This window comes from Fukomys damarensis, unplaced genomic scaffold (assembly GCF_012274545.1).
Source record: "Fukomys damarensis isolate Sample0158 unplaced genomic scaffold, DMR_v1.0_HiC HiC_scaffold_35, whole genome shotgun sequence".
In the NCBI taxonomy this organism is placed as follows: domain Eukaryota; kingdom Metazoa; phylum Chordata; class Mammalia; order Rodentia; family Bathyergidae; genus Fukomys; species Fukomys damarensis.
Window position 1 is genome coordinate 609,552 of NW_022900947.1, and position 14,798 is coordinate 624,349.

At 47.4% G+C, this 14,798-nt stretch overlaps 1 protein-coding gene and 1 long non-coding RNA gene across 2 annotated transcripts in view; one reads left to right on the top strand and one right to left on the bottom strand.

Annotated features, from left to right (window-relative positions):
• The window catches only part of LOC104874584 (transmembrane emp24 domain-containing protein 11), a 24,659-nt gene extending 14,066 nt beyond the window's left edge, over positions 1–10,593 (bottom strand). The window contains exon 1 of the mRNA XM_010641668.1: positions 10,444–10,593. Coding sequence (XP_010639970.1) covers positions 10,444–10,567 — 124 coding nt within the window. The 5' untranslated portion in view covers positions 10,568–10,593. The remainder of the gene's footprint in view (positions 1–10,443) is intronic.
• Positions 8,023–9,342, top strand: LOC104874583. Its single transcript, XR_783777.1, has 3 exons — positions 8,023–8,494; positions 8,597–8,688; positions 9,156–9,342. It is a non-coding gene; the product is annotated as an uncharacterized LOC104874583 (long non-coding RNA).
• Positions 10,594–14,798: the final 4,205 nt, after the last annotated feature.

Sequence of the window (14,798 nt, forward strand, 5' to 3'; positions counted from 1 at the left end):
TGAAGGGAGGGCAGGGACAAGGGGAAAAATGAGAATCAAGACCTATTATGTAAAGGTACAGAATCCCAATGATGAATGTAATTGTATTGTATACCTAGATTGTACCAATAACCTCAATAAAAAGAAAAAAAAAAGGCAGCCAACACACCAACAGCAAGATGACGTTGTTGGAATTATCCAACAGTTTAATGCAACTGTCATAAAAATGCTTCAATCAGTAGTATGAACGCTCTTTAAATAAATGGGAGAATAAACTCTCAGCAGAAGATATAAAAATAGACACATTAGGACAGGAAAAAGAGAAGATTTATAAGAAAAATTTTGATTAATAATCGCAGTGATTGGACCTAGTAAAACAAACAAACAAAAAGCAAAAACAAATGGAGACAGAAAAGAGTCTGAACTTTAAACAGATAAATGGAAATAGCCAGGCCTAGTTATGCACGCCTGTGGTCCCAGCACTGGGGGGACTGAGGCAAGAGGGTTGCTGTGAGTTCGAGGTCAGCCTGAGCTACATAGCAAGACTCTATCTCAACCCTCCCCACAAAACAACAGATAATGGAAATAATACAACGTGGACAGTGGCGGGGAAAGATTTTAAAGAAAGAGCTGCCTGGACATGTGAAACAGTAATCAAAGGTCTAGAACTTATGGAGTCCCGAGGATACAAGAAAGAATGAAGGGCTAAAAAAATATGTAGAAGGAAATAATGGCTGCAAACTCCCCAAATTTGGTAAAAGATATAAATCTAAACATTTAAGAAGCTCAGCTCACCCGAAACAGGATTCCTTTCACTATCCATCCTCTCATACATCACAATCAATTTTTCACAACTAAAGAACAAGACAAAATCTAGAAAATGGCAGGAGAGAAATAATGCACGATAGGTAGGACAGCAGCAATAACGAATGATAGCAGGTTTATCCCCAAAGGCATGGATGCCAGCAGACACAACGTCCTTCAGCTGTTGAGACGAAGTAATTGCCAAACAATTCTATATCGAACAAAAAATATCCTTGAGGATACAGGTGAAGTATTCTTAGATCAAAGAAAAATAAGATAATTTGTCATGAGAACGACTGCCGTAAAGGAAGGGAAATTGGGGAAGGCCTTTAGACAGGAAACTTGGAACATTACTATGGCAGATATCCGGGGAAATCTATAATAGACTACTCTCCATTTTAAAAATTGACAGTTTAAAAATGGCAGTTAAAAACTGATAGTTAATTGAGTGTGTCAGTTTGAGTAAGAAACGCCCAATTAGATAGGCTCAGCCTAGTTCGGGGTGTGGAAGACCCACCCCGGAGAGGACTGTTGGAGAATAGGGTAAAAGGGAAACAGAAGGGAAGCTGCTTCTGTTCCTTCACAGGTGCTCCAGTCTTTGCCCTCACCTTGGACGCCATCTGGTTTCCAGCGCAGACCCTTCAGCCTCCTGATAGGGATTTGCACAGGGCACTACAGTGAGCTCCAGAACTCTAACTTCAGATGTCCAGTGCACAGAAAGCCCTTCTGCACTCTTCCACACCTGACTCTGTAGGCGGCCACTGTAAGGCCGTCTTTGTAAATTCTTACCTATTTGTATATCTTTCATTAAACCTCTTTCTCTAGTAAGCAGCGACAGACAAAACTTGCTACATTTTCTGATGTGCTTTTCAGTGTAAAGTTAATATTTAAGAGGACTATGAAGGCTGGGGTTAAGATTTCTATGCTTCTCTTTCTTTCCCTCCCTCCCTTCCTCCCTCTGTCTCTGTCTCTGTGTCTCTCTGTCTCTCTCGGTACAGGGTTTGAAGGCAGGACCTTGTGCTTGCCAGGCTGGCACAGTGCCACTGAGCTACATCCCCAGCCCTCTGTCCTTCTCTTAAAATGGTAAACTATTGATGCTTGTAGACTGGTAATCCCTAGAGCAACTTCTAATAAAAACCACAGAAAGAGATGTAGTTAAAAACATTACAGATAAAGCAAAACAGAATATGATAAAGTGTTCAAATGACCCACAAGGAGGGAAGAAATGGAAAATGGAACAAAAAAAGAGAGAAAGAACAAAAGAAAACAATAAAATGACAGACTTAAATCTTGAAATCACTATTATATATAATGATCTAAACAGATAAATGATTTTTAAATGACCCAGTTAGTCCACAAGAAAGTTATCCTGAGTATAATGCTATAGGTACAATAAAAGTAAAATGATGAAAAAGATATGACATTTTGACATGAATTTTCAAAAAGCTCAATGACTGTAAATACCAGACAAAGCAGACTTCAGAGCAAAGAAAATTTCCAGGGGCAACAAAAGCTGTTACATAATGACAAAGTGGCCACAACCATGCTAAATGCATCAAATAACAGCTGCAGAACACATAGATAAAAGAGAGAACCTGAAGGAGACACAGACAAATAACATAGTTGGTGCCTCAGCATACTCTCTCAGGACTGAGGACTAGATAGTTCAGCACGAATGTGGAAGTGGGCTGGGGATGTAGCTCAGTGGTGCTGCGCCTGCCTCAAGTGCAAGGTCCTGAGTTTGCTGTTTGGTACTGAAAAAAAAAAATGCAGAAGGCCTGAAGAGCACTGTGAACAGGACCTGCCCGACACTGGGATGACATTATTCCAGCGGCAGCAGGATGCACACTTCTTTTTCGGTGCACACGGGACATTTAGCTCCCATGGCAGAGCCCCGAAGGGGATCAAACACCTTGGTGGAAGCAGTGGTACTCACGGCAAGTGGACACATTGCTTGCATCTATGGCTACGGGCATCTGCCCTGTTCCCCGTTCTCTGGAACAGCTTGTCAGGCTGTGTCTCTCCTCCCAAGTCTCTTACTGCACCGCCCTACCCAAGATGCTTGTCTTGCCTCATGGAAACAGGAAGGGTCTCTATTTTCCACTACCAAGTGTCGTATCCGTCCTGCAATCCTTTCTGTCTCCCTCTTGTTGGGGTGACTCTGTTCTGTTAGTGGACACCCCCTTATTTTTCTAGGATCCACTCTTGCTGCCCCTAGGCTTGTCCAGACAGAGCATTCTTATCAGCACACTAGGTTCACATCAGGCCTCTTGAACACACTCTGTGAGCTACTAGAGAGCAAGAGGCATTTCATCCCTCTTTGAGTCCCTGAAGCCGGACCTAAGGCGGCATTTGGCTCCATAAATATTTGTGGAATAATGGAAATCAGTCCCACAGTACATGTTCAGTAAAGGATTCTGAATGAGTGTCAACTGGGCCATGTCAAAATGCTCATGGTTCTGCCTTGAGTTGTCAGAACAGAAGAGGGGCCCTTCTGCTTGTTTTGCCCGATCCTCTAGCCTTCGAAATGCATGCCACCACACCCTGGCCCTCAATGTCACGTTCTGAGCTGCCAGCAGATGGCAGAAGAGAAGCATTGCATAACCCAGAGCAAGGTAGGATCAAGGTCAAATGGTATGAATCAAAGAACCAGGTAACGAACATTCCCACAGAACCCCAGCACCCACAGGGCAAGGCACTTTGTGACACTTCTCACTGTGTGGCCACTGCGTGGTAGGAGGAACAGGGCTGCAACTTACTCGGTGTGCCATCCTCAGTGAGACACCGGACTGCCCTGGGCCTCGGTTTCCCTCTTGGGAAAGCAAAAATGGTAATGGCATATCTCTCTTAGGTTATGAAATGCAAACAAATTAATATTTGTATGCCACTTAATGCAGAGCTCAGCACATTGTAAGCTCTATGCAAACACCTGATAAATCTGCACACTATTACAGAGCTTCCAATGTATACAGTATTTTCCTTAAATTCCCACTTAATGCTAAATCCTGTAAATTAGTAGAATATAGTTTAATGGGTGAGGAGCCTGAGTCCTGGAAAGGCTAAGTGACTCACCTAAAATCTGGGTAAGTGGCTGAGCAGGATACATTACACTACCACACTCATGCCACGGGCTTGGCAGTGTGACATGTGTGCTGAACCAGCCCCACAAGCTAGATGCTGCCCACACCAGGCCACGCTTGGTACTGTGGGAGTGGCACCTTCTCCCAGGTCACTGAAATGTGCCTCTTCTGGCCTCCTGGATGGACACGGCAGTCCACCCTTCCCTGTGAGTGGGTGTCCTACTTGCTCCAGATTAAGAGTCTTTGAGGCTGGAATTGTGGGTCACTTTGAGTGGTATTAGAAAAATAAGAGCATTCATTGTGGGAATTGTAGAAAGCAAAATCTCCCCTACAAATTCTGGACATTTGACATTATTCTCCTAGCCATTTTTTTTTTAGTCAAAGAAAAGTTTTATCTTTATCTCAGTTATTTGCTATAGTAACATAGTTCCCTAATTTTAGTCTTCCTAAACCAATGTCTATACAATGGAAGTTACACATAAAAGTTAGCATCAAGTCTATGGACATTCTCTTAGCATGAATAGAAAAAGTAATAATGAAAAGGCAGTAAGGTTGGCTTAGAATTTCTTTTCCTCTCATCCTGACTGGCACACAGTCAGCATGTTTCAGAGTACACTCCCCGAAGTGATGGAGGCACTCACTGCCCAAGAATCTAATACGATGGCTTCCCTCTCCTGGGGATGAGGGGAGTCAGTCCTAGCGTTTTTTTTTTTTTTTTTTTTTTGGTACCGGGGATCAAACTCAGGACCTTGTGCTTGTGAGACAGGCATTGGAACCACTGAGCTAAATCCCCGGCCCCCTAGCCTTTTTATTATAAGTACTTTTCCATGTCTTAAGCATTGATCTACAAGCTAAATAGAGGTCTGTTGATGAGAAAGATCTAGCATCGTCGCCCAATTCTGAGTACAGAATGTGGCTGACAGGAGTGGTACCTCTCTGACTGACGGATGAAAGGAACAGGGACGGGACCCTCCTTTCACACGGTGTCTCAAAGCCCACGGTCTGGTTGACTCCTGGCGCCAACACAAGGCTGCGCGATCTTGGGCAAGTGTGTGAGATCTCTCAGAAGTAAGCAGGGGACAGTAGCTCTGCTCTACTTTGTAGAGTAGTTATGGAGCTACAAATTAAAATATAGCCCTGAGAACATTGCTGGGCCCAAGTGATCACTCAGAATGGACTCACCGCAATTAACTTCCTGTGTAAGGCTCATCAAGGTGAGTGACAGAGGAGGTATTATATTTACTTAAGAACTTTCAGGGGCTCCCTGTTGCTCTTAGGATGATATCCAAATCTATGAATATGCCCTCTGACCTTCGGGACCTGGCCCCACTTTCTCACTGATCACCCCGCCTGCTTGCCTATACTGGAAGTAGCCAAGGGGCCTCCAGGATGGCCAAAGGCATTTAAACTTCGACTTCCAGGCCGAGGAAAAAGAGCCTGCAAATTTCCTCTGTCACTTGGGAGGAAAGATAGTCTTGTCTAGTGGCTTCTGAGGTTTTCACTTTATGTTGGGGTCTCCTGGCACCATTTGTGCTGCTGGCACCTGGCTGCGCCCAGGTGCTCTGATTAACTGATGACAGGCACCTGGGCATGGAAAACAGTTGCTTTCAAGAGTGCAGTGAATCTGTTGATCTTTCTTGGGTGTTCTGGGTCCAGAAGGATATGTGTTTCCCTAGAGCCTTTCTGGGACTCTGAGTCGGGGTGTCAGTTGCTGAGGGAACGTGCATAGATCAACACAGAGCCAGCACATTACTGCAAACCAAGACACACTGGCTGGAACATCCCAGGGGCCCACACCGCTGGTCACTCACTGCCCCCCAAAGGCAGCTCAAAGGCAGATTATTTTTGTCTGATTCTGTATTTTACATAAATATATGTACTTTATGTCTGGCTTTTTAAAACCAGCTTTGTTCCTGTGAGCTTCATCTGGATTGTTCCAGTAGGCGTGGGTCTTCTATTGTCATTGCTGTTTAACAGTTCATTCTGTTTAACAGTCCATCTGTCCATGGACGGGCACTTGAGCTGAGTGTAGTTTGGGGTAGTGTAAATAGTACTGTTATGGAGACTCTCATGCATGTCTTCTGGGTAACACTTGCGCACATTTCCTGTGTTCACGTGGCCCGTGTGTGCCCACGTTGAACTTTGGTGCATACCGGAACGGGGTGCCTACCCAGGGCCAGCAGTGTGTCAGAGCTTGCACAAACATTTCCTGTCCTCCTCGCCGTGCCATTTGGTGGGTGTGCAGCAGCGTCTCAGTGGGCTTGGCTTGTGTTTCCCTAGTGACCAGCAGACTCCAGTGCCTTCTCATCCGTTCCCTGGGGGTAGAGGGCTTCTCTCCTGGGACACAACTGTTCGCTTTTTGCTTGCTCTTCTACTCTCGAACTTGGGACCCCCTCCCATTACTACGTTGACATTTCCAGTGTAGAGATGGTGAATATCTTTACCTTCACATTGGCGTTGATATATTTGTCATTTCTGATCACTAAGTAAAGCAATTGAATTTTGTTTATCCATTCGTTTGATGATAAACATTATTTCCACGGTTTGGATATTGTGAATAATGAATGCTGCTATGACCACTGGCATCAAATTATCTGAGACTTTGCTTTCACTTCTTTTGGGTGCAGATCAAGGCGTGGGGTTGCTGGAGCACACGACTGTAGTTACCATATGATCCTGAGCTCAGGGTGGGTCTGCAGTTAACCCAAAGCTACCCTGTAGCTTCTCCCTGCCCTTGTGGCGCTTGAGTCCTTAGCTCAGGCTCTGCTTCAGCAAGGACACTGAAGTGTGGAAGACCTGCAAGGCGGGGTCTGTTACCCCACTGGATGCTGAATAACAGATAGCACCCATTTAACTTGGAGCTCTCTCCCATGCGGTTCCTGCTCTAAGACTTGTGCTCAGATACACAGAGACCAAAGCCATCACTCCTTTGGCACAGTGCTTGCATCAAACTGGGTCACTTTCAAAGGGAGCACCCAGGAGTAGAATTGTTTGCTGATTGGTGTTGAATTCCAAGTGTTCTCTTACTAAACAGTCGCCACATTCTGATGTATGCCCCATGGCACTCCTCCCTTTCCGCCAATCCCGGCCTTTGATACAGGACTTGTCTTGAAGAAGAAAAATCTCCCAGGACCAGTGAGTGAACGGTGTGACACTCACCAGACAGGAGTGGTGAGGTTTACAGTCGCCACTCCAGGGTTATCTCCTTGTTTCTCTCATCTTCCCTGGCCTCACCAGCACAGCTGTGTATCTCATTTCTCACTCAGCAGCCTGCAGTTCACGGTTAAGAAACATTAATAAGTGGAGTAGAGGCAAACAAGATCAAATATCCAGAGGTGTCTGGCTTAGGAGTCTCCAGGTGGGTTCTCCGAGCAAGGACTTCCTGTCCCAGGGGGGCCCTTGGCCGGAGCTTAAGCCCTGTGTTGCCTCCTTGGCTTCTGAAGAGCACTGGAGCTTGAGCCTCTGCTTCCCAGGTGCGATCCCTTCCTTTCAGGGAGGGGTTCGGTCAAAGCCACACCCATTTCTCTGGGAGGTTTTGGACAGATAGCTACTCAGAGGCCAAGTGAGCAAGTCAGAGAGGGTCAAGCGGGTGGGAACTGGCCTTGTAGAGCACCTGTAGCAACTCCAGGACAAACCAGGTGCCTGCTGCTGCAGGGCGGGTGATAGCCCCAGTGCAGAGATAAGGAACAGAGCTGTCACCAGCCTCCGCACAATACTGAGGGAGTCCTTCTCCGTCCGTGCTGGCAGCTCCCTGTGTGCTTCTCGCTGTGACTTTCTTGCACTTACAGTCGTGATGCTCTACAATTCTGTTACCTGTTTAGTCTTTCTCTCTCCACAAGAATAGGAGCACCATGAAGGCAAGACTGTTTGTTTTTAATTCCTAGCGTCTAGAGCAGTGGCTTGGTGGGCAGGTGGGTGATTGCCTGGTATTCACTGAGGACGCAGAGCGGCGGGGAGAGGAGAGGCAGGAAGATGACCTCTAGCGAGGAGAACGGATGACCTGGAATGGAGGTGACTGCAGTGCTCAGGGGAGCTGGAGTCCAGCTGGGGGCTGAGCTGGACTGCTGTGAGCACCTGGAAGGACAGGGGCTCACAGCTTCACAGAGAGCAGGCTGTGCCACACGGCTGCCGCTCCTTTCCATGAGGATGCGGGGTCAGAGGTCACAGAGAAGAACTCAGGAGGGACCACGTGTCACAGTCCTCGGCCAAGTCAAGAAGTTAGGGTCTGCACATGCAGGCCTGAGGGCAGTTAAACACCAGCCAGTGGAGTCATCAAGTCTCAACAACCAGGGTGTTAATTCTGTAACCTGTTAACACAGTTCTGTTCAAAAGCACTCGTTTGCCCACAAACTGGGCTGCAGAGAGTGAAGGGAGAATAGAGGCGGGCAGAGTGCGCACACCTATTCAGTCCTCAACGCCTTTAAACCGGTGCCCACGTTCGCACAGAGCAGTGACCACATTGGTGAGTGACAAGGAACCAGTCCCCATGAGCTCCAGGATGCCCCCTGCCCGAGTCCCCGTCACCTGGTGCATGCCTTTCTGGCCTCTCTGACCTGAGGAAGATTGTTCCCACTATCACTTGTGCCACATTTACACCATGACTCGCTGAAGTTGTTCATGTAGTTGGGTTGGTAAGATCATTTTTCTTTCTCGCTTTGTACTCTTTACTATGTGTCCTGTTTTTCCCTATTGAATAATAACCCTCTGTTCCTCTGTGTCCCCCATTTTTCCAGGGCCACCCACCCTTCTGCCTGTCTCCATAGCCTGTCCTCCGGGCCTGCACACAGTTGCCATCGGGTGCGCCTTCCTGGGTCTCGGTCAGCAGGTAAGTCCTCTTCTCTCTTGGGTTGCACCCTTTTGCTGCAGCCTGCACCCGCCCTGTCCTCCTCTCTGAGCCCCTGCCTCCAGCTCAGCCAGACCCAAGTCAGACACTACTGTTGTGCTCTGTCCCAGAGTGGACATGGGTGGTATGGGCACGAGATCCTGGAGAGGAATCTGGGATGAGTCACTGCCCTGGAGGTACAGGGTCTTTCCGGTGACCAAGATGGCAGAGCCAGGGTGAGGAGACGGAGCAGTGGGACCATCGGTCTTGCCCTGTAGACGGTAAGGCATCACTGCTCCGCAGGAAAGGTGCAGAGTTGCCCCAGGCCCAGGGACAGAGGCCAAGCAGCACAGTGGCTTCTTTCAGACCCACAAGATGGTTCCCTAGACCAAAGTTCATAACTGTGGGACTTCAAGGCCTCACTGTCCTCTTAAAGAACAACTAAAATTAGTGATGTGCTGTGGTTCCAGGTTTATTCTATAGTTTCTGTCTTCTCAACCTAAACACCCATGGAGTGTGGCCAGAGACCCGGAAGAGTGGGAACCGAGAAAGGCCTGTAGCAGCGGGCCAGGGAGGAGCAAGGACACAAGGACTGAGAGACTCGACTTGGGATGAGGCGCCAGCGCCAGGGGGCCCAGGGCTGCAGAGCAGACTGTACCAGACACTGTCCAGCTGCACTGGGCTTCCCACCTCAAGCAGCTCCAAGGGGTCAGGGACTCCACCTGCGGCCCCTTGAAATGCAGGCTGGGAAGTCCAGAGTTCCTAGAAAAATGGTCAGCTTCACTGGGGACTCACCAAGGCTCTGTGTGTGGGCCAGGTTCTGGAAGCCTTACAAAGATGAGCGCTCCACACCATCTGAAGACGCAGAGCTGTGGTGGGGCTTGCACGTGGTGCTGGCTGACAGCGCTGGGGTCTGGACTCAGAAATCTTGCCGAGACTTCAAGGTCTCGGGCTTCTCCCACAGTGACCGGAAGAGCAGGAGAGGCTGCCACTCAGTGCCCACCGTGTCTATCCTGGCTGTTCTGCTCACCTGAGGTGCCACCCCATGCTGTGTTCTGTCTGCCCTCCTGCTTCCTGCATTTATTGCAGGCCGGGCCATCACTCTTGGAAACAGAATACTGAAACACAATGGCCAAATGGCCAAGATGAACCGAAAGGAGAATCCAGCACTACCCAGTGTTAGGTTGAATAGGATATTTAAAAAAATGTGATCAGATCTTGCAAAGAATACCTCTAGATTTAGCTGCCGCTGGTCTTCTTGCATTAAAGAATACAGATAGCCCAATGTTGATCTGGCTTGAATGTTCGGTATCTTTCTGGGTTTCCCACATCATTCTGAAATTGCTGGGAGTTTGCTTCTTTCTCCGAGGTGCATGAAGCTGGTCTGTGGAGGCTGTGCTTGTAGCACAGGGTGTGTGCAGACTTTGCCGTGGCTCTGCGGCACTCTGGTCTGAAGGTCTCACATGTGTTTCCAGTGTTCAGCCACAGCTCATATGCTCAATCACATCAGATATTCTTTTGCTTAAAAAAAACTGATGACCAGATTCTGTGGTCCAAGCCAGGCTTCCTGCTTCATAAATATATGAGTCACTGACTCGTCAGGCTGTTTTCACACTGGCTTTGCCTAACTTGATAAACTATCAGGAGATGACCATACAGCATTATGTTTATTGCCAAACAACACTGACTTCAGGAGATTAGCATAAAACCATAAAACGACATCTGGCTTCATTCTTTGACAAGGCACATCTTACCTACCTGTGATCAGTGTTTCACTCGGAACATCTTGTATTATACATTTCTCCTCTCGCTCCTCTGAGTGGAAGTAAAAGGAAGCTGAAAGTGAAAAATTAAAACAGAAAAGGAGTATTAATGTGTGCATGTCGGTTCCTTTCACTGCTCCTGGTAGTGCTGCCTCTGAAGTGAGCAGTTGCAAGCGACACTGTGTATTTAGTGCTCACGTGCTATTGGGTAAGTCTGTAGAATTGACTTTTGTGAGAAGTGACACGTTGCCTACATGTGGGCAGGTGATTGCCGCAAGTCCCAGTGAGCAAGATTAAAAAAAGACTCCCAGACCATGGGGCTTTTTCCAAGCACAGTGACATCAGATCTGCTGCTTTTGAAAGATTCTGTGTCCATCGGAGTGACAGGCAGTGCAGAGCTGGGGAAGACCCTAGAGGAAGCCCTGGTGCCCGGAGTGGCAGGGCCCCGAACAGGCCTCTGCAGTGGATCAGAAATGCCAGTTTCTGGTCACCTCCACTGCCTGGAAGGAGGTGAGGGAGGAGGCCTGAGATGGGGTCCTAGGGGCTGAGGAGACGGGGGGAAGGAAGGCAGCACGGGAGTGAGGGCAGAAGAGGAGCAGGGACGTAGCCAGTGATCACATCCTGGACCCCGATGGAGAAGCAGTGGGGGCATATTGGACTCCGAGGCTCGGTTTCCTCGCGAGAAGAGGAGAGAAATCACTGTGATCAGTGCTCTTTCACTTCCGGAGCCCAGAGCTTCTCTTAAGCCTTTTAGTTTGAAATATTTGTAGATTTTCAGAAAGCTGAGAGAACAGTAGATAGGCATCTTAAGTCCCCCCACCTACCCGCCAGTGATCCTACCCTGGGACTGGTATGCAGCATAGCAGGGACAACTGGGAGGCTGTTGTCCTTGCATGGACATCCCCAGGTTTTGCACACTGTGTGTGTGTGTGTGTGGGTGTGCACACGCACACACATGTGCTATGCAAGAATGCTTCAGAAGCACCATGGAGCGCTCTCGGGGCAAAGGAAAGATACCCCCAGCGCTCGCGTGGGAACACTGATGCGAGCAGTGCCCATGGCAGGCGCGCATAGAAGGGCGCTGCGGGCTGCTGCGGTGCCGGGCGAGCTGCAGCCGGACACCCTCCAAGAGCACTGCAGCACCTCCATCCACACCCACCAATCGCTCACCTGAGCCGGCGCCGCCTGCCCTCTTCCTGGGCACCGTTTTCACCTCTTTGGCCACTTTTCTACTGTGACCCTGAAAAGCCCCAGATCATTCTCTGCCTCAGTTTTCTCATCTACAAAACTGAACAGTGACAGCACCCACCTACATCAGCCTCAGCATATAGCACACACTGGGTGTTTGACATTACGAGTGTACCGCTGGTATCTTCCTTCTTTTGTGGTGGTGGTTGTAGAGGCACTGAGGATAGAACCAGGGCCTTGCGCACGCTGGGCAAGCGCTCACTACTGAGCCACCCAGCCCCATGGCTCAGATATGCGGTTCACTCCCCATCTCCTCTTGCTGCTGCTAACAGAGTTTTATGATGGGAAATTATTCACGCAGACACAGTTAGGGAATTTTGTGACGAACTGCAGCCTTGCTCCCCTAATCACTGGGAGGTGGGGGACTCTTTCTAGAGTAGTTAAAACACACTCCAGATGAGTCAGTCTTTACCCTTGGCACTACAGTGTACGTGTCTAAGTAGCAAGGACTGTTTTGTTTTTGTTTATTTTTGGTAGGGAGATATTGGGGATTGAACCCAGGATTTTTTCACTGAGCTACATCCCCAGTCTTTTTAACGTCTTTAGTGATTGATTGAGACAGACAGGGTGCTTCCCAGTTACCCAGAAGATCCTCCTGTCTCTGCCTCCCAGAGTGCTGGGATTACAGGCGTGCACCACTGCACTCAGCTATAAGGACTTTAAAAAAATAATAACTACCATGCCATTATGGCACCTAACAAAATTAAAAACAATTCCTCACTGTCACCTAATCCCAAGTTGATAGACTCCCCTGACTGCCTTCACAGGTCTCTCTAGATGACTCACCTGTGTCAGTGTCCTCTGGCTGCTGTGTCTGCTGATTCTATTACTCTGTAGGGTCCCGTCCCCCCAGCCAGGCCTGGGGTTCCTCAGATGACTTAGCACACACTGCAGTGCGCACCAAGTCTCCTGGGGCTCATGGCATCTACACCTCCTGATTCTGGAGGCTGCTGCTCCCTGGGCCATGGGTGGCCAGGGTGACTGAGTCCTTCCTCCAGTTCGCACTGGCACACAGAGTGGGCGGTTTGGTCAGGCTTGGCTCCGCCCATGACAGTGTCGCCTCCCCTTGAGCTCTAGGGTCTGTTGTGCTGCTTTGAATACCAGAAGCCCACCGGTGGGCTCAGTCCTGCCACCTGACTCTACCTCCACAGGCCCCTCCCAGCCCTTTCCTGAGGGTTTAGCACCCACCCCTGCTCTCTCCTTTGATTCATTACGTCCTCAGCAGCTCATGCAGAGAAAACCTGGTCACCTTGAAATCAAGGTTGTGCAGGCTGCGTGCATCTTTCTCTAGTACTGTCAGATTTCACAGCAGTGTATTGTTGCTCTCATTACTTCCTGTGGTGACCAGAGGGGCTTCTTTAAGGTGCCATTGTAATGCATGAATTTTTAAATGTAATGTTTCCTGATATATTACAGTTATTACTTTTAATTTTTAAATTTTAATTGACACATAATTATACATGTTGATGGGGTACATCGTGATATTTCAAAGTGAGATCACATCTGGGTAATTCACATGTCTGTCAGATATACATTTATCCTGAGAACATTTAAAATTGTCTCTCGGGCCGGGGATTTAGCTCAGTGGTTCTGCCGCCTGCCTTGCAAGCACAAGGACCCGAGTTCGAATTTTTAAATTTTAATTGACACATAATTATACATGTTGATGGGGTACATCGTGATATTTCAAAGTGAGATCACATCTGGGTAATTCACATGTCTGTCAGATATACATTTATCCTGAGAACATTTAAAATTGTCTCTCGGGCCGGGGATTTAGCTCAGTGGTTCTGCCGCCTGCCTTGCAAGCACAAGGACCCGAGTTCGATCCCCGGTGTCCCCAAGTTGTCAACCACAGTTGTCTACAGTGATGTGGAACATTAGAAGACATTCCTCTTGTCCACCTGTATACAGCTGGACCCGTTAACCATGCGATCCTACACCCTTCCCAGGCCTGAGTCACTACTGCTGCTACCTCTGCTTCATGAGATCAGCTTTTTAACTTCCACATGTAAGTGGGGGCACATAATTGTCTTTCCATGCCTGGATTATTTCAGTTACCATATTGTCCTCCAGTTCCATCCAATCCCTTTCTTTTAATAACTGAATAATATCCCATTGTGTGTATGTACTACATTTTCTTTACTGATTCATCTATTAGTGGAAACCTAGGTTGGTCCACTATTGTGAATAATGCTGCTATAATCATACAATTGCAGGTGTATCTTCAAGAAGCTGATTTGTCCTTTTGCTATATACACAGTACTGGGATTACTAGCTCACATGACAGCTCTGTTTCTATTTCTTTGAGGAAACGCCACCTCTTTCCTATAATGGCTATACTAATTACATCCACACCAACACTGCGTGAGAGTTCCCTTTTCTCCAGATCCCCACCAGTGTTTTGTGTATGAGTCTTCTTGTTGTTAACAGCCATTCTAACCGAGGTAAGATTAATAGCTCATTGTAGTTTTGCTTTGCATTTCTCTGATGATTAGTGATGCTGAACACTTTTTCATATATTTGTTGGCCACTTAAATATCTTCTTTTGAGAAATGCTAATTGGAGTGTGTGTGTGTGTGTGTGTGTGTGTGTGTGTGTTGTGTGTGTGTGTTTTTGGTTCATTGGAGTTCTTTACCTATTCTGGAAATTAATCCCTTGTCAGATTGATGGTTTGCAAATATTTTATCCCATTCCATAGGTTGCCTTTTTCATCTGGATTACAGTATTTCCTTTGCTGTACAGAAGCTTTTTAGTTTGATGTAATCCCATTTGTCAGTATTTCCTTTTGTTCCCTATGCTTTTTGTGTCATATCCAAAATACCTTTGCCCAGGGTGGGGATGTAGCTCAGTGGCATCACACCTGCCTGGCAAGTGCAAGGTCCTGAGTTTGATCGCTGGTACCAGAAAACAACAACAAAAAAACTGCAAAATATCTTTGCCCAGTCTGGTATCCTGAAGCATGCCTCATATTATGTTCCATTAGTTTCATAACTGTGGGTCTTACATTTAAATCTTTGATCCATATATATATATATATATATATATTATATCCATATATATATATCCATATATATATATATATATATATATTCCTCTGCA